The sequence below is a fragment of the Eupeodes corollae genome, chromosome 1, assembly GCF_945859685.1.
Source record: "Eupeodes corollae chromosome 1, idEupCoro1.1, whole genome shotgun sequence".
In the NCBI taxonomy this organism is placed as follows: Eukaryota; Metazoa; Arthropoda; class Insecta; order Diptera; family Syrphidae; genus Eupeodes; species Eupeodes corollae.
In genome coordinates this window covers 22,937,235-22,960,062 of record NC_079147.1, presented here as the reverse complement: position 1 = coordinate 22,960,062, position 22,828 = coordinate 22,937,235, and the positions used below count along the sequence as shown (strand labels likewise).

At 32.1% G+C, this 22,828-nt stretch overlaps 4 protein-coding genes across 4 annotated transcripts; 1 reads left to right on the top strand and 3 right to left on the bottom strand.

Annotated features, from left to right (window-relative positions):
• The first annotated feature begins 34 nt into the window (after positions 1 to 34).
• Positions 35 to 1,260, top strand: LOC129941312 (uncharacterized). Its single transcript, XM_056049912.1, has 3 exons — positions 35 to 287; positions 361 to 766; positions 829 to 1,260. Exons 2-3 carry the CDS (start codon positions 372 to 374, stop codon positions 1,037 to 1,039), a joined length of 606 nt encoding a protein of 201 aa, XP_055905887.1. The 5' UTR covers positions 35 to 287; positions 361 to 371; the 3' UTR covers positions 1,040 to 1,260.
• Positions 1,261 to 1,332: 72 nt separating this feature from the next.
• LOC129941313 (putative nuclease HARBI1) lies at positions 1,333 to 2,326 on the bottom strand. Its single transcript, XM_056049913.1, has 2 exons — positions 1,583 to 2,326; positions 1,333 to 1,520 (listed from the first exon to the last, which is right to left on the bottom strand). The coding sequence occupies exons 1-2, from the start codon at positions 1,857 to 1,859 to the stop codon at positions 1,369 to 1,371; spliced, it is 429 nt and encodes a 142-aa protein (XP_055905888.1). The 5' UTR covers positions 1,860 to 2,326; the 3' UTR covers positions 1,333 to 1,368.
• Positions 2,327 to 2,632: 306 nt separating this feature from the next.
• Positions 2,633 to 3,299, bottom strand: LOC129952742 (uncharacterized). Its single transcript, XM_056065584.1, has 3 exons — positions 2,953 to 3,299; positions 2,752 to 2,900; positions 2,633 to 2,673 (listed from the first exon to the last, which is right to left on the bottom strand). The coding sequence occupies exons 1-3, from the start codon at positions 3,090 to 3,092 to the stop codon at positions 2,633 to 2,635; spliced, it is 330 nt and encodes a 109-aa protein (XP_055921559.1). The 5' UTR covers positions 3,093 to 3,299.
• A 9,705-nt stretch (positions 3,300 to 13,004) lies between these two features.
• Positions 13,005 to 20,707, bottom strand: LOC129939029 (probable cytochrome P450 12a5, mitochondrial). Its single transcript, XM_056046890.1, has 6 exons — positions 20,540 to 20,707; positions 14,740 to 14,863; positions 14,432 to 14,678; positions 14,250 to 14,366; positions 13,740 to 14,187; positions 13,005 to 13,674 (listed from the first exon to the last, which is right to left on the bottom strand). The coding sequence occupies exons 1-6, from the start codon at positions 20,690 to 20,692 to the stop codon at positions 13,087 to 13,089; spliced, it is 1,677 nt and encodes a 558-aa protein (XP_055902865.1). The 5' UTR covers positions 20,693 to 20,707; the 3' UTR covers positions 13,005 to 13,086.
• Between the last annotated feature and the right edge of the window lie 2,121 nt (positions 20,708 to 22,828).

The following is a 22,828-nucleotide window of genomic DNA, read 5'->3' as shown; positions in this document are numbered from 1 at the left end:
CCTTACCAATAATCAAATTTAGTGACGACTTAAATATTTAAGTGGACTCTAAATAATGAACCATACCAATAATCAATTTAATAGTCAGCTTAACGCTAAACGTTACTCTAAAATTTAGAGTAGAGAAACGCGCGTTTAACTTCGTGATTAAGTGTAAACGTCATGTTTGTGCTGTCATTCCGACAGGTAGCAAAAGAAATTTTTCGTTTTTCTTTTATCTGTTTCAAATTTATTTTTGGCCGTGACCGTGACCGTGGGTTCATAAAAATAAACAAAATTAAAAAAAGGTAATTAAAGTAAACAAATAGATTAATTTCTTTATTTAAATATATATGTAAGTAACATTTCAATTTATTTCAGAGTAAATTGTTATGGCAACGAAGCGAAGTCGGTCCGTTAACTGGACACCAGCAATGAAGGAGTTGCTGGTTGAAGCAGTAAAGCCCTTTTCAATAACAGTGGAGAGTAAAATGAATGATGGGAAGACTCTCAAAGCCAAATTTGAAGCTTGGCAGAGCATTCAAGAAATGTTCAATGCCACTGGCTATTGCTTTACAGCAAAGCAAATAAGGGAACAATGGAATCGGCTGAAAACGCAAGCAAGGAGCAAAATAAGTGCTTTCAGTCGGTCTCAGAAGGAAACTGGTGGGGGAACACCCCCCAAAGAACCTTCTGAGATCGACATTGAAATATCTGCAATGTCGTCGGTCGATTTCCAATTGGATAGTGCGGAATTTGATAGTGATGCAATTCAGGCATATGAAATGTAAATTTATTTTTCTATTCAAAATAAATTTATGTTGACATAAATCATCTTTTATATTCCAGCGAAAACATACCACCACCTGAAACACCACCACAAGTTAAAACAAAACCCAAAACAAGGTCACAAGATGTGGGCAAATCACCACCAAAAAGATCGGCAATAAAAAGGAAAGCAAAAAAGCCAACAATATTAACATCTGAAGAATTAATAAAAAAAAGAATTGAACAAGTTAAAATGGAAACAGAAAAAAAACAAAAATATCCTGATACTTAGGAAAAAGTATTATTAAAAAAATTGGAAGTGCAAGAGAGAAAGCTTGTGTTGGTAGATTTAAAAATCCAAAACATGGAGCAAAACAATGTTTAGAGTTGTTATTTTTTTTTAAGCCAATGATTGAAACAAAACCTGAACACAGACTGAACTGTGATTTTTTTTTTGTATGATAAAGTAGTATTAAGCTTTTTTTTCATTCATCGTTCCTTTAGAATTAAATATATAATTATTTATGTATATTCATACTTATTATTTTAAGTTAATAAAAAAAATAGTTAAATATGTTTCAAACATTAATTTATGTTTTATTTTTGCATGGTTTATTTTATTTACGTAAAATGTTTGAGTATAAACTGTGATCGATAAAATCGTCCAGTTAATCTTCTACCTGGCAGCACAACCAAGTCATCACCATTTCCATCATCAGACTCAAATACTTCATCGGAGATGCTTGCTGGAGAAGAGTCATCTACAAATACCACTGTAAAGAAAGAAATCTATCAAAAATTATTTTGTTTTCATTGCTTTACATTACAAACCAACCATTTGAAAAGTTCTTTGATATGTTGTGTAAAATGCATATAGCTACTATAGAGGCCTTGGAAGTCTCGTAATTGAGCTGAATACCATTGAAGCAGCATCGAAATTTATTTTTCAGCTGCCCAAACAAGCGTTCAATGTGATTTCTTGTATGTATATGGGCTATATTATATCGCCTCTCTGGTTCGGAGAGTGATGCAGACACTCTAAAAGGTGTCAGCAATATTTTTGAAGCAGGGTACCCACCATCAGCAAGAATAACTCCTCCTTGCAAATCCATGCTTTGTAAGCGGCTGCAAATAGACGATTCTCTCCATATTCGAGAATCATGTGCAGATCCTCTCCAACGTGCCACAACATCAGTTATGCGCTGATTCGCATCACATACAATCTATTTAAAATAAATAAATATTTAAGATTAAAAAAAACATTTAAAAATAATATTTAATAATTTATCTAATCTAAGTGGTTCTCAAACTCATTTTCAAATCAAACTAGGATTTGAAAAAAAATCCATCTAAAAGTAATTCGTTTCGTTTAAATAATTTTCGAAAACACGAAAAAATTACTTTTAGATGGAATTTTTTTAAAATACTTCTTAAAATTTAAAACCGGGCTAAGAGCACGTAGAAGAGTTAAATTAAAACTTGGAAACCTTTCAATCATCGAAATATAGTGAGTAGTTTGGAAGTTACAGTGAGGTTTGTCTGGATACATTAAGACATTTCTCAATATAGCCAGATAAACCACCCTGTAATTTCCAAAATAGTTTCTTCATTGGATGGCTTTAAATGGTTCTGAGTCTTAATTTAAGTCCTCTAAGCGGCTCTCAAACTCATTTTCAAATCAAACAAGGATTTGAAAAAAATTCCATCTAAAAGTAATTTTTTCGTGTTTTCGAAAATTATTTAAACGAAACGAATTACTTTTAGATGGCTTTTTTTTCAAATCCTTGTTCGATTTGAAAATGAGTTTGAGAACCACTTAGAGGACTTAAATTAAGACTTACTTGTAACTAAGACAATATTAAAATTGTTAGGATAATTAAAATAATTAATTGCTCACTGATTGTTGTGAAATGTTGTGGCAGTCCCCTGAAGTAAATAATTAAATGTTTCAATGATCATTTACCTACGTACATTTGAGAGAATAATCTTATTATTTTAACTTACCGACGTCCTTCTGATATGAACCTGCAGCCAAATATCTGATTGCTGTAAGTGCTATAACATCTGTTGAAATTGCCCCACCTCTGTTGGAAAGTGGGGTAATATCTGACCGGACAAGATCAATTATAAACCTCGCAGTGGACTTATCAAACCTTAAATTGTTATTTTACAAAAATGATTTTTACTGGGACAAAAAAACCTTACCTGTAGTGCCGAAAAAAAACTTTGTCGTCATAATCAGCGAATGGATCTATCCTTTTTCTGTAAATTTTCCTTCTTCGGGATTGTGACACCTCCTTCAAAATATTGATATCATTAATAATATTTGCATCGTCGGAACTCATAATTAATTTGTAGGTACTTTTAATAGTTTCACTTAAAAACTTTTATGCTGACATTTCATAAATAAAACAAATGTCATTTCGACAGCAGCTGTCTGTTTGGCAACAAATGTAGTAGATAATGTAATAGAGCACAGTTTAGTTAAAGACGTGTTTAATTTGGTTATTGGTTAACACACAAATAAACTCGTCTCTAAAGTTTAACGTGGAGTTTATCTAAACGCTTGTTTAGTCAATAATTATTGGTAAGGCGCATTGTGTTCTAAAGATGTACATATAACCTACGTTTGCCATTATCAACCTCCTTAAAGTAGATATGACATGACATTTATTTTCACCATAAAATAATATATTTAAATTGCATGTTTCACTGTTTGTCAAAGTATCTTTATTTCAATTAATTAAATTCTCCCCGGTATCTTATCAGTAGTTTTTTTGTGTTGCTGTATATTTTGTATTTTTGAATCATATTAACGCTGTTCTATTCTCCCACCACCGCCATCGCCAGGACCGCTCCCTCTAAGTCGTTATCCTCTTGAATAAATTGAATTCCCGTTTGCGATGCCATTAACACTGCATAGGTTAACATATCTCTAGCGCTAGCGTTGGTATTTTCGCTCATTCAATTTATACTTGCGCTACATAGCTTGTGAAATGTAACGAATCCTCCAGCTTTTATGGCATTATTTCTAGCTTCCTCGTGCTTTTCATCAAAGAAGGAACAAAATTAAAATAAAAATAAAACAGGGTTGTTTGTTTTTGTTAGTTTTTATCCCTTGTGCGACATTGATTTTCTTTTTCATTTTTATTTTTTCGTACTCTGTATTTTGTTTCCTCCCTAAATACACTTGCTACTTCTGATGCTGCCGCTGTTATGGTTTAGAGAGAGAGTCCTTTTTTTTGTTGTTGTTTGGTGGCGTCCTGTTTCTTGTGTTTCGGGAGCAATTTCCTCTGACAGCCATTAATCATGTGCTGTCACTTAAATGTATGCATGAGTGCTATGGATGAGGGATGTTATTCCTTTCTTTTCTCGCTGTTTTGTATTTTCAATTTTTGTATTTTCTTCTTTTTTCTGAACAGTTTTAATGATTGAAAAAATAAGAATATAAATAAATATACAACCAGAAGATGAAGGAAAATTAGGAAATGCCCCATAGCTTTTAGGGTTCTGGTTGTTCATATTCTTGAATTCTTTTTCTTGGATGGTTTGCATAATTTCTTTTTTTTAGATAGTTCGTCCCCTTAAATCATAAGATGGTATATTTTTGAATATAAAGTAACCTACTATTTTTGTTCCTTAAATGTCTATCAGGTGTTCATAGCTTAAAACAATATGTACCCAACCCTAAGAAGGAACATAGACAGATTTGATATATTTAAGATAAGGATCAACTGGAGACGTATAATACTATAAAGGATATATCTTGAACTTAAGCTGGATCTTCAACTCTAACTGTAACTTTATTTTCAACTCCAACTCCAAATTTAACTTTATATGCAACTTCAAACTTAACTTAATACTTCACTTCAACTTAGATCTTAACTTTAACTTATTATTAAACATGACTATAGCTTCAAATTAAACTAAACTTCGACTTCAAACTTAGCTTAGACTTACTCGTAAACTGCAACTCGACTCCAACTTCAAATAAAACAAAATTTCAACTTCGAAATCAACTGAAACTTAACTTTAAATCTAAAACTGACTTGAACTTTAAATTTAAGTAAAACTCGAAATATACTTTGACTTGAACTTGAATCTGAACTTAAACCTGGAGTGGAATCGCGTAATGCGATAGTTAACTGTCACTGTGAAATGAAATGAAATTTTGTGGGATTTTTATGCACATTTAAATACATAATATGATATCAAAACCCATAAGAGAAAAAAACAGGTTTGGGAAACTTGGTGAAATTTTCAAGCTTCCAAACAGGCTTGTCATTTCGATCAGCTGTTGTGTTTTATTATCATATTAATTTTTAATTGTTTTGTGCTAAAAACTATTGTTTCTGCTAAAATGTAAGTATGCATCCTTTTCAATCGTTATAAATTAAGTAAAAATGTCTGTTTTCGTTAAGGACTGCTACACAATGAAACCCTCTTTCATGGAAGCACATCCCGAGCTGGCAAGATCCTACAGTGCCTTATCAAGCTCTAGAGGAACATCCCAAAAACTCTTGCCGAGATAGGAGATGTTATTAAAAAACTTACACATATCCGGGAAAAAAGGAATCCGAAAGACCTCACTCTCTTAAAAAAGGAAATTGAAATATGGAAGAAAGAGTTGGAAATCGCAAAAATCGCTAACGATTTGAAGCTGTTGAACAAGACTTCTTAGCCTTAAAACTTCTTTGGAAGTAGATTTAAGTTTTTTTTTGTTATTGTTTTTGTCTTTAAGTTGTTTCTCATCAATTGAATTTTTTGTAGTAATTTTTCGTGCTCTGATAGAAAATTTGCATTGAAGTATACATAACTGTTCACTTTTTTTTAACTTCCCATATGAAGTTTTTGTAATGCGTCCGATTTGTAAAATTGAAAATTTTGACATTTATCAACGTTTCAAGGTCCCTAGAGTCGAAATAAAAGATTTTTAGAAAGATGTCTGTGCGTGCGTGTGTACGTACGTTGGTACGTTCGCTACGTTTTTTCGTCGTCCATAGCTCAAGAACCAGAAGAGATGTCGGTTTCAAATACATTTTGTTATACAGATAATAGGGCAGAAAGATGCAAAAAGGCCTCTCAAGAAAATTGCGTGGGTGTTTTTTTTTACCATAGCAGTTTGAAAAAGGTGAACATTATGGTTAACCCTAAATATCTTACGAACCAAAAACGCTAGAGACTTGAATTAAATTGTATATAATAAATAATGTTTTTGACATCTGATAAAGTTTTGAGACAAATCGAATTGACAGTTTTTTTTATAAAAAATAAAAATCTAAAAAAAAACATTACTCAAAGTTGGTAAAAATTGAAAATCGATTCAAATATTTTTTTAAAAACTTGAAATTCATACTTAAAACTTATTTTATCTTATAAGAAATAATGTTTTTCAACATTCTGAAAAATGTTGAGAAAAATTGAATTGTCAGTTTTTTTTTTAAATAAAAACCTAAAAAAAAAATTTATAAAATTTGGTAAAAATGGATTTTCGATTCAAATATCTTTTCAAAAATTGTAGATATTGGCTTTAAACTACTTTTATCTTTCAAAAAATATTGTTGTTAACATTCAGTAAAATTTTGAAAAAAAATCCAATTAACAGTTTTTGTACAAAAAATTAAAAACCTAAAAAATATTTAACGATAGTTGGTAAAAATTGATTTTCGACTCAAATATCTTTTCAAAAATTTAAAATATTGGGTTCAAACTAATTTTTTCTTTTAAGAAAAATTGTTTTCAACATTCGATAAAATTTTGAAAAAAAATCGAATTGACAGTTTTTTTACAAATAATAAGACTCTAAACAAAAACAATACTAAAACTTGGTAAAAATGTACTTTAATAATATTGTTTTCGATATTCAGTAATTTTTGTATAAAAATCCAACAGTCTGTTTTTTCATAAAAAATAGTACTCAAATTTGGTAAAAATTGATACGAGTACATATAGACAAACGTTTGAGCAAGTGTGGGTCGCATCCCAGCCTCATTTTATTTTTATTTTCATATCGTTTCACTTGTTTCACTAAATTTTAAATTTATAGTGGAGCTGAAGTTTACACAGATCATCTTTCTCACAAAAAATAATCAAAATATATGAAAGTGACACCTAAATAGCTGTCACTAACAAACCATAACAAAAAAGTGATAGTCAATTTGATAATCACTTTACGTGGAGTAAAATCATCCATTTTGATGGTCAACAATCAACAATCACCTTACGCGATTCCAACCCTGTATTGCATTTTCTAAACTTAATCCCTTGAAGATAAATTTCAACTCTAACTTAAACTTGAGTTTGAGTTAAACTTTAACTTTAAATACAAATTGAACTCGTCAATGGAGTGAACATTTTTTTCTTTGAAATTCTAAAAAAATACCCCCCGCAAAAGTTGCATATAGTTATTAAACCAATTTTAAGATTTTTTTTTATTTTCACCGCTAGGGGTCACGCAAAACAAAAAAAAAATTAAAAAAACATATTTTTTTTATTTATACAACTTTGAAATGTATGAACGAACTTAAGAATTCCCTATTTTTAAAAAACAGACCTTTGTTATACATTTTTTTTTAGGAATTTTGTATTTATTAGTAACCTATATTTTTTAGTTCAAAATTGAATTTGATGGGTTTTGGTATCATGTTCTTCATAATCAATGTTTCTGAAATGTTTCTTTCGTTATTATTATTAATTTTATTTTTGCACTTCTGCAGTATTACAAAATTTAATTTGAAAAAGAATCCTTGGTTCCTTGCACCATTGCTTGAAATAAAATTTTAAACCAAAAACTTAGTTGCCCGGCATTAGGTGTCATTTTAATAATTCAAAATAAACCTAACTTCTTTTCACTCGTGGTCGTGTATTACAAAAGAAAATTTTAGTACGATTGCCTTGAAAATCGAAAACAATATTTTACTGGAATTCTGTTCTAGAAATTAAAGTTAGAATGGATACTCGCTCACAGAGAAAAGTTTTCAAATATTTGGAACAGGAAAAATGTTATCGATGCGTCTGTTGACAACTAACGAAGATGTTTGTTGCAACATTTTCTTCCTCGAAGAAGAGAAGAATATCACTCACAGCTTCGAAAATCATTCAAATCTACGTTATTTCTTCAATTCCAACGTTTGGTAAGCTTAGTGTTGAGAACAAAATTAAAAAACTGAACGAGAAAAGTACTGCACTTCTTAAAACATCAAAAAACAGAAGGTCAGGTGCATTTGAGCTGCAGTTAAGCGATTTTAAGAACGATGGTAAAAACTCTTTGACTTCCAAGTACATCAATTTGAAGTGCTGCTCCTGTTCAAAAGAAAAAAAAAGTTCCATTAAAAGAGCGTTCCTTTCTTGAAGATCAAAGGACTCAAAGAAAAATGACCATTGGCACAGTCGATGTTATTGAAACCAGTAAGCTTCAAAAATCCCTTGCAAGAAAGTTGACGAGTTCTTCAGCTTCAAGCTCTTCCAGCAAGCCGACGCAATTCATCACTGAAATAGACGATGCCGAAATCTACTCTTCAGATGCCGAATCTGTTGCGATTTCAATGCCTTTAGAAAAAAAACACGGTTAGGCAATGACGCTCTTTTCAACACCAACCCAAAATGTCTCCCTAATGTTGCGAAGGTGGCAGACAGATTCAGAATGTCTGTCTGAGCAACAACAACAATGGTATCTCAATGCACAATATTAAACTTATTGGGTGCGACGGAACCAATGTAAATACCGGGCTAAGAGGTGAAATTATACGACAAATTGAGATACAAATTTAACGCCCTCTGTAATGGTCTATTTGTATGCTCCACGCAAATGAACTGCCTCATAGACATCTATTTGTGAAGCTTTATGGAAAAAACATCTAGACCAAAAGCTTACTCTGGTGATATTGGAAAAGATCTAAGGAACTGTCAAAATGTATATGCAGTTCAAATTAACTTACCTGATCTTCCATTGTCTTGCCTGAGCTCGGATGAAAAATATTTTTATGAAATATGTCCGTGAAGGATCAATTTTTGATAAAAATCCTGGTATGATGGTGCATTCAAGACGGTGCATTCAAGACGGTGACAGCACACCGCTTTCTTTGAACTTATGTGTCAAAAGAATCTCCAGAAGAGCCATTGAAGCAGATAGTCGAATATTTTGCTAAAGTTTATTCTTCCTTCGTATATGGTGCCAAAGCACTTTTTTAAGACAATTTAGTTGGCAAGGTATTTGCCAGATGATTTAAAAAAAATAGTACATGCTGTCTTCGCTCGGAATGGATATTTTGGGCACTGTGAAAACATTTTATCAGCTATGTTGTTTGATGATCGCCAAAATATTCGAGAGCTAGCTGTTCGCCGTGTACTTAAAGCAAGAGCAGCATCCGATTGCAATAATAATGAAGGAGTTGTCCAACAATTTCAGCTTCCAAACTTCCGTTTTGAAGCAGATGAATACTACGAGTTGATAGATTTATGGCAAATTGAAAGAAACCGTTTTACTAAAGAAGACCTTTGGGACATTGTGCAACAAATGAAACCAATAAGTCAAAGCTATTAAAACAACTTCCATGCCACAGCCAAGCAGTTGAAAGAGCGGTTAAGTTGTTGACGAAGGCTTCCCAGACTGTGGGATTAAAAACAGAGATGGACTTATTAAAAACACTTTGATGTCTCGAAAAGAACTATCATATTAAAAAACAAAAAAAAATTACAATGAAATAAAAGTTTAAGAAAAACAAAATAAATATAAATACTATCATGTTTTTTTATATAAAAAGATGGAAACGACCTTTTTTAAAAAAAATTAAAACGAATAAAAAAGTGCCAAGTAGTACGTGAATATTTAAAGGGATTGCCCGATCCCTTTTGAGGTTATTTTTAAAACAAAAAAAAATAATAAAACTACCCAACAAAACTTTTGCAAAACATGCGCGAGGTATGTTTTTGTTAGACTTTATATCCTTTTTTAGTTTTAAATTGCGATGCTTGACCCCTAGCGGTCATTTTGGAAACTAAAAACAAAAATTAAAGTTTTTAAAATAACACTATACAACTTTTGCAGGGTGTATTTTTTCATATTCTTATTTTTAACTTCACATAAGAAGTTATTGTAATGGGTCCGATTTGTCAAACTGAAAATTTTGACATTTCTCGACGTTTCAAGGTCCCTAGAGTCGAAATAAAAGATTTTTAAAAAGATGTCTTTGCGTGCTTGTGTACGTACGTTTGTACGTCCGTCCGTCTGCACGTTCGCGACGTTTTTTTCGTCCTCCATAGGTCAAGAACCAGAAAATATACCGACTTCAGACAGATGTTGTTATATAGATCAAAATGTAGAAAGATCCAGAAAGGGCTCTTAAGAAAATTGCGTGGGTGGTTTTTTTTTACCATATCAGTTTGAAAAAAAGGTGAACATTTTGGTTAACAATTAATATCTTACGAACCAAAAGCGCTAGAGACTTGAATTAAATTTTATATAATATATTGTAGCGTGATATTAAAGAAATTTATTTTTTTGAAAAAAATCCATTTAACGTTTTTTTTTATAAATCAAAAAAAAATGAAAAACAAAAATTTGTCACCTCCAAAATCTTGTGCAACGAAAAATAATGTTTTTGACATCTGATAAAATTTTGAGAAAAATCAAATTCAAAGTTTTTTTATAAAAAACTGTAAAAATTGAATATCGATTCAAATATCTTTTCAAAAACTTGAAATTTAGGCTTTAAACTTATTTTATCTTATAAGAAATATTGTTTAAAACCTTCTGAAAAATGTTGAGAAAAATCGAATCAACAGTTTTTTTTACAAAAAATAAAAACCTAAAAAAACATTAATATAAGTTGGTAAAAAATGATTTTCGACTCAAACATATTTTCTAAAATTTGATATAATAGCATATCAGTAATTTTTACTTATAAGAAATATTGTTTTCAACATTAGGCCAAATTTTGAAAAAAATCCAATTGACAGTTTTTTTTACAAAAAATAAAAACCAAAACAAAAATGTATAAAAGTTGGTAAAAATTGATTTTCGACTCAAATATCTATTCAAAAATTGTAGATATTGGCTTTAAACTACTTTTATCTTTCAAAAAATATTGTTGTAACATTCAGTAACATTTTGAAAAAAAAACGAATTGACAGTTTTTTTTACAAAAAATAAAAATCTAAAAAAAAAAACAATACTAAAACTTGGTAAAAATTTATTTTCGACTCAAATAGCTTTTCAAAAATTAAAAATATTTGCTTCAAACTTATTTTATTTCACAGAAAATATTGTTTTCGATATTCAGTAATTTTTATATAAAAATCCAACAGTCCGTTTGTTCATGAGAAATAAAATCTACAAAAAAAAAATTTTGTAAAAATTGATACGAGTACATATAGACAAACTTTTAAGCAAGACAAATTGACAGACGGGATGGGAAGTTATCAGTGTGGGTCGCATCCCAGCCTCTTTTTTTATATAAGATCACTCCACCGTACTCGCCATACACTTTGATTTGAACTCAGATAAATGTGAACTTAAACGTATATTGCGTTTTTTTTTTAACTAGAAATCTGACTTTAAAGTTGACATAAATGAACACTCCAAAATAAATTTTAGCTCTTGTAACTTTTATTTAAAATTGAAATGAAGGCAAATTTTAGATTTAATTTGAAATAGAATATAAACTTTCAGGAGAACTTGCACTTCAACATTAACTTTAACTTAATTTAAACCTTCAACATCAACATCAACCTCAACTTTTACTTTAATTTCAGTATTCCGACCCAACTTTTGGTTCAACACCAACTTGAAATGAAACCTTAAGTAAAATTTTGAGCATAAAATTGAAGTTATGTTCAAACTGTGCTTTAATTTTACTTTAAGGTTGGAACTAAGCTACAAATTTTATTTTAACTCCAGCATTAAGGTACACTTCAACTTCATCTTTAAAATTAACCTTTTTTCAACAACACTTTTATTAAATTTATATAAAAACAACTGCACCTGAACTTAACATTAAATTAAATTTGCGACCTCGTACTCAAATATTCAATTAAAATAGAGTTTAAACCATAAATATTAGGATAAATGGAGCTTTAATTTTAATCTTAATTTTTAGTTGAATTGCAGTAACAAGTTATATTAAAACTTCAAGATTTGTTTCAACTTCAACTTGAATTTGAATTGAAGTTGATTTAAAACTTAAATCTGAACATGAAATAAAACTTGTACATTAACTTTTTCAAGTTTAGGTTTATCATCTGCATCTAGTCCACTTTCAAATTGAACTTCGACTTTAATTTCAACACCGACCCAGACTTGAATTAAAATTGAACTAAATTTTAAACTTCAATTAAAACTCAACCTTGAATTAAATATATACAATCTTAAAATGGTACTTAAACTTCAACTCGAAATTGAACCAAAATTTCTTAGCCAGGTTATAATTTCAACATTTACATCAACTTTAGCATCAAATTATTGTATTTCAACATTAACATGAACTTTTATTTTAGATTAAACTTTTACTTAAATTAAACTTCTATTACAACGTGAAACTCAACTTAAACTTGAACTTAAAATTTTACTTCAACTTCAATTCCAACTAGAAATTAATTTTTCAACTTAAGCACCAAATTATTGTACTTCAACCTTTTCTTTAACTTTTATTTAAGATTGAACTTGTACTTGAACTTTACCTCGATTACAACATGATGCTCAACTGAAATTTATTAAATTTAAAGTTTTAAAAAAAAATTAAGCTTTAAACTTAAACAGGACTTCGTTGAACTTCAACTTTAGTTTCTTCTGAAATTCCAACTTCAATTCAACTAGAATCCATGCTTGAAAAAGGAATACTAAGGTATAGTTTAAACTAAGCTTAAGCTTAAACTTGTAACTAAACTTTAGTTCCAAACTGAAATATAGTTTACTGTAACTGCAATTTGAACTTAAATTTTAGTAAATAGTTCAACTTAAGCTTTGACTAAATCGACTTGAATTCAAACTTGACGTGAAATTTTGAATTTTTGCTTGATCTACTACTTAAATTAGAATTTAAACTTAAGCTTATACTTAAGTTTCAATTCCAATTCAATTTTAGCAAAAAGTTACCCTTCAGCTACAACTCAATCTTTCAACAAATGGAAATTGAATTTGAAAGGTTTTACTGAAACTTGAACTTGAAATTTACCCAAACTTCAATTCGTCCTTAAACATAAATTTTAAAAGCAAATTCACTCAACTGTAGTTTAATCTGAACCTGAATAAAAACTCAAGCTTCAATTTAAACATTTAATTAAAAGAGTATTTAAAATTTGTTACATTTTTTTCTTATAAACCATTTAAAATAAATTAAAAACCTAAACATTTATGTCAGTGAACTTAAAATTAAGCGGTATAGCTGGAATATTCACAAAATATTGCTTAAATGCATTTTCCGCTGGGTGATTGTACTCGATTTTGAAATTCCTTATTAACTTAGCCATGCACACCTCCAACTCAATATCAACAATTCGCTTGCCAACACAAATTCTTGGTCCAAATCCAAAAGGCAAGAAACTAAACGGATGGCTATTGTCTTGAATTATTTCCGAACTATTGCTGTTCTTACGCAACCATCGTTCTGGGATGAATTCATTAGGTCGGGAATAGTAGTTTTCGTCCAAGAGCATTAAGAAACTATTGGTAATTGCATTGGTGCCCTTAGGGACTTGATAGCCGCCCAAAACAATATCTCGACCAGCAGTGCGAAAACTTCCCGCAGCAACTGGATAGAATCGCATCGATTCCTTGATGCAAGCTCGTAGGTAAGGCATATTTTTCATGGACTCAACACTCAGTGGTGAATCTTTGTGTGGTAGGATTTTGAAAACTTCTTCCCTGAGAATATCTTGTTTTGCTGGATTCTTAGCGAGTGTCAGAAGTAAGCCAGCTAAAACTGTGCTCGTCTAAAAAAAAACAAGAGAGCAAAGTTTATTTTTCGGATCATTCACATCAAGTTCATAATTCTTACCACATCAACTCCTGCAAGTAACATGTCCATGGTCATAACAATAGCGACTTTCTTGTCAATCTTCAGGAGTTTCTCAAGTACACTTGGCTCCTGATTTTCAGACGAAATACCCAACGACTTCTTTCTTTCCAATTCGTTCATAGCATCCGTTACAAATTTATTGGTTGTCTCGAAAATCTCTTCTTGACAATTCATCATTTTGTTAAACATTGGTGTTCGGACCATTTTCCACATCGATGGCTTCATCTCGAGCTCGTAAATATAGATGAAAAAATCACGAACATTTTTGAACATCCTCAGAGCCTCAGGGTGCTCTTTTTCCCGTCGTACAAGTCCGAAGTTTTGATTTAGAGCAATCGAAGTTATTGACTCAAATGTAAGCCTGTTTAAGTCTTCTTCAAAACTCCCTGGAACTTCAAATGTACTTGGATCTCTTACATCACGGATTCTAAGATAATAAAGTGAAATAATTTATAAAACATGGCCTTAGCGAAAGATTGAAGTGCTAACCTTTGAACAAATTCGTCATTGACATCAATCAATGACTTTATGTAGAGTTTGACATTACGTGGTTGCACAATTACGGGATTTACAGCACTTCTTTGTCTTCCCCAGCTTTCTCCTTGCCTTTATTGAGTATGTATAGAATATTTTTTTAAATTGTAGGAAACAATATCCATACCATAACTTACGCTACAATAAGACCAGAAGTGTCTCCGAAAAAGTCCTTTTTCAGAACATTTCGAAAATACGCTACTGTTTCGAATCCATCACGGCCAGGCCAAATTCCTTCAGTACGATAGATCTTTTCAATGTGATCGGGATTAAGAACCATCAAAATGTCCGATCTTCTAAAAATACCAGGTACCACAAATAATTCACCGAGTTCTTTTTTTAATGTCAATGCAGTTTCTGTTGCTGATGTATTTCGAAATCGTCCTTAAAATATATTATTCATTAGATTTCAGAATAGAAGAAATAAAAACAATGTATGTAGTACCTCCAGGTAAATAAGAACGAATGAAGTCATATTTCGATTGTCTTGGGATCTCATTATAAGGCCGTGCACTGACCCATTCTAGGTCCTGAGTTGAACTTGGAATTTCTTCTGTTGCTGTTGTTATCTGAAAGATATGATAAACATTTTTGAAACTTCAAATTTATGTGTCAGAATAATGATTTATTCAAATGTTATTTTCAATTTAAGAACTTTATGATCAAACCAACTTTAAAAGTGAATGCCGCTAAAAGCTAAAATTGTAAAGAATGGTTAAATATTTAATGAAGATGTAAAATGTAAACCGCACCTTAGTGTCAAGTCTATTTTGACATTTCTTATTTTCAAACCAACTCAATTTGAAAGTTTGGCCAAAGAGCCATCCACCTTAACTTACTTAATTGAAAATTTGGACCATCGAATGGAGTTGTGCCGCCGAAGTTGCAGCGGCTTTTTGGCCGATACATAATTGAACCATACCAATATTATCAGAATAAAAAAAATGGCAGTAATTTTCTGAATAATTGCTATTTTATTCAAAATCAACATCTTACCTTAAAATTTAAATACCCTTAAATGTGTTTTTATTCATTTTGTGATAAAAAGTTACATTTGAAATAAAAATTTCCAAGGCATAAGATTGAAACGGGAGCGGGTTAGGTTTTTTAGAACTCTTTATGATAATGTTATATGACAATGATTTGTTTCTAAAATTCTTAACTTCAAAACACTTTATATTAAATTCCTGTACATGTGATTGATTGTAAGAATATTTATAAAAACTTTGCACAAAAGAAAAATAAAATGTCAAAATATCTATATTTTCATGAAAACATAAAACTAAAAAATTTTCAGGATAATCCGATGTTCATGCTCTAAAGATTTTTGTTAAAAGAATATTGATAAGTTACATTGGATTTAACATTAAAATAAAGTTAATACAAAATAATTTATTCCAAAAACTATTCTCTCTTAAAACTTTTAATTTATATTATATAAGAAAGTTTGAAAATCCAAGAAACTTAGTCTAGTCTTCCACACTACCATCCAATCCAGCTTAACACCTTCCTATCGTTAATACAAATATGCAAACAATCAAGTTACCTAAGAGAACCTTGCCAAAGTTTGATGGAAACTATACGAAATGGAAGCAGTATTATGACCTGTTCACAGAATTTGTTGATAAAAAAGGTATAGCTAAGTGGTGAAGCTGAAACCCTAAAAGTAATTTTTTTCCATTCGACAAAAACCAAAACAACCCGTGTTGAACATCGGATGCCTAGTACCTCAAATGGAGATTGGGTTCCAACCCGTGTGGAAAGTTGTTGGGGGCAGCAGACGAGAGAGGAGCCTCCTTATCCAGACGGCAGCGGAGGAATTCCCAAGATTTAATCAACGGTGGCGTCTACAGTTCCAGTAGGGTTGAACTACTTAGTTAACACCTTATAGGACTTCTCTGACTTATTCGGAGCCCAGGCCTATAGGGGTCGAAATGTCAAGGTAGCCATTACGCGTTTTCCACACCTCAACATCCACAAAGGAACTTGGACTTCTGTAGATCAATCTACCGTCAACCAGATTGACCATATTGCGGTCCGAAATTTCTGAGGAGCTAACATCGACTTGGACCACTACCTCGTTGTAGCTAAGGTAGCACTTCGGGTTTCCGGACCCAAGGCAAAACAGGGAGATGCTGAGAGAAGGTACAACGTCAAACGCCTACAATCGCAAGAGATCGCCATGAACAGGTGAAACGAAATTCACAACACATAAACCTAGAACCGAAGACTGCAAAAAAGAAAGTGGAAACATCATAGTGGAACCGCAGTCCATGCCGAGGATATGGAAGGACCACTTCTGCAGACTGTGAAACGGTGACGACGAACCTCATTCCTCTGTCAGGCAGGATGATGATCCATTCAACATAGACGACGAAAGCCAACAATTCTGTCCTCCCGACTTAGACGAAGTAAAGATTGCCATATCTATGCTGAAGTCTAATAAAGCCGCTGGAGCGGATGGCTGGAATGCCGAGCTCTTAAAAGCAGCTGAAGATAAGTTGGTTAGGAGTATGCACCAACTTATCTGTAAGATATGGTTGAAAAAAAGCATGCCCGATGAATGGAACCTCAGTATTGGTTGCCCGATCCTGAAAAAAGGAGACCCTCTTATCTGCACCAACAATAGAGGAATCAGTCTACTTAACATCGCCTACAAAATCTTCTCTGCCGTAATATGTGAACATCTAAAGCCCATCGTCAACAACCTGATAAGTCCTTATCAGTGTGGTTTTAGACCAGGAAAGTCCACAGTTGATCAAATATTCACATTACGGCAGATCCTGGAAAAAACCCAAGAACACCAAATCGACACATATCATCTTTTCATCGATTTCAATTCCGCATATAACAGCATCGAAAGGGACGTGCTGTATAGAGCCATATATAGTTTTGGCATGCTTGACAAATTTGTCCGTTTATGCAGGATGACCATGAAGAATTTAAAATGCTCCACACTTAGAAACAACTTAACAGAACCTTTCGTAGTCAAAAAAGGTTTAAGACAAGGTGATGCGCTGTCATGTGATGTCCAATTACTAGCATATGCTAATGACATTAACATAATTTGAAGAGCTCAGCGTGATGTCAATGGGGCTTTTGTGAGTATTGAGACAGAGGCGGCAAAAATGGGTTTAACGGTTAATGAGGTTAAAACAAAGTACATGCTGTCGTCAAGAAAGGACATACAACACCGACGTCGTCGTGGTCAAAACGTCACCATCGACAGACGTAACTTTGAGGTAGTCAAGGACTTCGTCTACCTAGGCGCTGCTGTAAACGCAGAAAAGAACACAACAATTTTGTGAAACACTGCACGTTTCTTTTACAGCATATTGTTATTTTGCAAAGGTGCTGTTATTTAAATGATTCTGGAATATTTCTGAAGCTTGATGTGAGCACACCAAATTTGTTCTTATGTTAAAATTTCGGAAATATGAAGAAAATAAACGTTCTTTTAAGAATGTTTTTTTATTTTATACACAGCCCACAGCGAAATATTGAAGAGATCATTTTAAAAAAACATACACTACATATCACTGACCTTTAAATTAGCATCTGTGGAAAGATTTCTCATTATAGAAGATATTCCCGATTTTTGCCGAAAAACTACACTAGTATTTTTAAACATTTTCAATTGAACTTTTTCCAAACCGTCTGATACGCAAAAAGATTATTAACTGAACTTAATTCGTTGTAATGATTTTGTTTTTATTGTGTTGTTATCAGTTAATTACAGATGTAATAATATACGAATGCAGAAATGCCTTGATGTTCGAATGTAATAATAATGTGCATATATTAATCTGTATCAAATTTAATATAGGGTAAATGACTGCATTATCGAGAAACTTGTTAATAAGCTATAATTAAGTTTAAACTTGAGTTTCGCCCGAAAAATCTTTCACCCATAACATTATTCTTCATCTGGATTTTAAAAATCTTTTAGGAGGTCCGCCAGAATATCATTTAACTTCAAATTTAGAACTTACAGTTTTGAAAAATAAGTATGTTCATAAAATAGATCTCCATACATTTTCCCGTTTCGTTTATGGCAACATAGAATTAAGCCTTAGGGTGAGAAGCTCATAAAGCCATAAGAAAATTCGGGATCCTAAAGAAACTGATCCGTGACCATAAATTCATATATGGACCCGTCAAAATCTTCAATAAACTCAGAAAAAGGGAATGCGAGACTTGGAAAAATCTACCAGAGGGACAAACGTCACACAGCAACTGACTTACGGAAATGAAATTAACATCTTTTAAAGAAGCCAACAAGATTTACAGAAGTCATTTATCCAAATCGAGGTAGCGGCAAAAAACCTGGGACTGCGCATAAATGACGGAAACATAAAGTACATGGTGGCTTCATCAGCTAAAAACGTTGGAAACATTAATAAATTTAGGTAATCCGGAATTTGAAGTCAATAAAACCAACTATAGCAGCTTATCAAGACTCTTTTATTCCAAAAATCTCTTATGGTTCCGAGACTTGAGTACTACACTCACAGCCACCTTAACGTCTTATTCGAGATAGCAATAGAGATAAAGCTTGGTAGACCTCGACGGGTCGGCCACTTAACACTCATGAGCGAAAAAGAGTCCACTCAAAGTGGCCTTTCCGGAAAAATTAATGGTAGAACAAAGTGGAGTAGACACATACCTTGGCTGGAAGGATAGCGTAGACCAGGACGCCCGGAGCCTTGAGGTGCGTCGATGGCGTTGACTAATAACCGGAAAATGTGTAAAAGGATATTAAACGAGGCGAGGAGAAATCACCTTAAGCAAAAAAATCGCCAGGCTTTTAAATAGTCACACTTATGTACGTCCATTAAAATTGAATATTTTATCTAGTGCTTATTTCTTTCTCAGAGCTTTCGTAAAGTTGAAAAGAAAGTGCTATCGAGCTATGCCTAATGATTTCAAAAATGTAATCAGCTAAGCTTCAACGATATTAAATTTCCACATAACGGCGTGAAATCAATATATTGGAAACTAAAACTTGTTGACAATAACTCTATGTCTAGAACTGGTTCGGTTAACGACTACATTATTACTTTTTATGGGGCTATGTAAATTCACCGGCTTATATCGACAAACCGGAAACTCTTGAAGCTTTCAAACGCAATATTGAAATTACCTTTGATCCCATATTGGCAAATATATGGGAAAAAGTAAGTCGCAACAGCTTGTAGAGAAACAGGTCTTTGTGTCTTACAGCTATCAACCATTTCTGTGTGCGAGTAATATCTATTTACTCTTAGAGGATTTGTCGATTAAGCGCAAGAGGCAGGAAACGTGACAAAAAAAAACTTTAGGTAAGACCCAAGACCACTGGTCAAGATCTCTAACCATCAAAGGCATAACGTGAAGTTTGGGGTTGTGACTAATCCTTACAAACTCAAAGTACCAAGTAAGCAAGTGAACCAGAATCTCCATCGTGTAAGCAACCAAAGACAACTACGTGTGTTCCATTGATCTGCTTTGGAGCAGTTTGAAGCTGATCGTAAACATCACGTTCACTGATTAAACCCAAAGTACATTTAAACCAAGTTTTCGAATTTTCGACTTTACCAATCCATATGAGGATTTTCACAGGATTCCTCACCGTTCAAGACGAAAGGAGTAAGTTTTTGATTATCATCTACTTATGACTTGGCCCTTATTTGATGATAGGTGCAGTAACAGGGTAGACATTTAAGGTACCACAAACCTCACTCCACATTGAAAATTATCCGTGAGCGATTGGAGGGCTTGGTTATCTTACGGTGAGGTCATTTAACCTTGCACTGTGATTGTCTAATCTGAACAAAATAGTTTTTTTTCTGTTTTTCAGAAGTCACAAGACTACGCCTTCAAAGTCGATACAACCCATATAACATGTCAAATCAATTCAGATTAATTCTCTAATCATGGAAAAATAAACGTTTCGATTGCCCTGAAGAGTAACAGCGGATAATTGATGTTAAATTCTGCTGAAAGTCCGTTGATAGGATTTTTCCACAATTACAAAATTTCTATCGTATTGAAGACATAATAAAAAATGTTGAAGATACACGAAAACACTTTACGGAACCTTTCAAGTGCATTTCAAGAACAATTCCACTTTATTTGTTAATATTTTGTGAAAGCGAATTTCATATTTCTGTAAAGTTAGATTAAACCGTTTTAAAACAAAAATAAGTTGGTGTTTAAGAAGTTTAACTTCCATTTTTTTAATTGATTTGGAATACATCACTGACCTTTAAACTAGCCTCTGTGGCAAGATTCCTTAGAACACAAGCTAATCCCGATTTTTGTCGAAAAACTGTACTCGTATTTTTAAGCATTTCCTTAATAAAACTCTTATAAACCGTCCGATATGAAAATAAATTATTAACTGAAATCAATTCCATGTTATTATTTTGCTTTTATTGTGTTTTTCACAGTTCAATAAATTTTAAAAGTGCAAAAATGCTTTGTATGCAAACAATAATGTGAATTTTAATTTGTCTAAAAATATTAATAGGGTAACGTACGAAATTACCGAGAAAATAAATTGATATTAAAGTCTGCAAATATTCTTCAATGCAGTACCCGTGCCGTGATGGTAAGTTCGTAGGAAAGTTACGGCAAAGGTCTTGGGTTTAATCCCCGCCTGCAATACCTAGGCTTTTGTTTTACAGGAACTGATAAATCCTACAATAGTAATTCTTTCCATGAAAATTTCTTACTCAAATAAGTCGTTTTTTTCCATTGGGCTGTGGAGGAAGCCTCAAGATTCATGCAGGTCCCAGACATTAATCGGACATAGGAATGGTTTAGAGTTTTAAGCCCCTAGTCTTTGGTTCTATTCAAGCTCTTTCACCACTTAATTTCGTTTCACTAACGATTAGATATTATTGATTTAAAACTATTAAAACTTTCAACTATTTCATATGGGCTTATTTTTGACATTGTTTGACACTTAAAAGTCCCTAGAATCTGAATCCTTGGTTTTCTCCAGCGGGAAATATTGTAATTGATTTCTCGTTAATTTAAGGAAATTAAATGGAAAGTTTTGCTAACCTAAATAGAAACCTCCTTAAAGTATTAAACAATTAAATGTTCGGCTCAAATATCTTGAAAACAAATTGAGGCTTTGACTTCAAATTTATTTACTTACCTTTTTAGATAATTGACAGCCATAAGACTTTGTATAGAAAATTTAAGGCCTGGGATTTTCGTTTTTACTTTGATGTGAAACCTTTTTCCAAAACGAAAGGTTTTCTGGAAAACATCAGAGCTGTTGCAACGTTTATAAAAGAATTAACCGTGAATGAAATATATATTTATTTTCAAAAATTGATTCTAGGTTTTTCTTACAACTCTAAACCTTGTTCCATATAAGGTATGCAGTATGCATTAAAGAGCTTGATTAGAGCTTTTCTATATCACTTCGCATTTTACAAAATTTAAATGTCAAACTTGTAATCATACTAACTGATAATAATAGTTCATCTATTTACTTACTTATTAACTTAACTATAGCAATAGGTACAATTGAGCTTATGCATTTATGCAAGTCATTAAATCAAATTATTCTCGTTTTCATGTGCAACAGGTTTTATCAACAGAGCTTTATTTATCAATTCATTTGTTAAATTTGTTTATATACAGTCTTATGTAAATGCAGGGCTGGGTCAGGTATGTGTGTAAGATGTGCAACTAAACAGGACGTGGAATTGTGGGGGGGGGGGGTAAATTTCCAGGAGCAGTGACTTATTGTTGCATTGAAGGAAAATTAAACTCAAGACAAAATATTTGTTTCCTTTTTAACTTCCCATAGGAAGTTATTGTAAAGGGGCCCATTTGTCGAATTAAAAATGTTGAAATTTCTCGACTTTCAAGGTCCGTAGAGTCGAAATAAAAGATTTTTAGGGAGATATCTGTGCTTGCGTGTGTACGTACGTTCGTTCGTCCGTAGGTCCGAACGTTCGCTACGTTTTTTTCGTCGTACATAGGTCAAGAATCAGAAGAGATATCGAATTCAGGTAATTTTTCTTATACAGATAATAACACAGAAAGATGCAGAAAGGGCCTCAGGAAAATTGCGTTGTTTTTTTTTACTATAACAGTTTAAATTTCACACGAACCAAAAACGCTACGGACTTGAAATAAATCTTATATAATGTGATACCAAACATGAATATTTTTTGAAAAAAATCCAATAACCGTTTTTTATAAATACAAATCACCTCGAAAATTTTACGAATACAAAATGATTTTATCTCCAAAACTATTTTGTGCCACGAAAAATAACGTTTTTAACATCCGGTAAAGTTTTGAGAAAAATCGAATTGACAGTTTTTTTTACAAAATATAAAAACCTTATCAAACAAATTAGTAAAAGTTTGGTAAAAATTGATTTTCGACAAAAATATCTTTTCAATACTTTGAGATTTTTATTTAAACTACTTTCATCTTATCAAAAAAATTGTTATTAACATTCACTTAAAATTTGAGAAAAATCCAACTGACAGTTTTTTTTACAAAAAATAAAAACCAAAAAA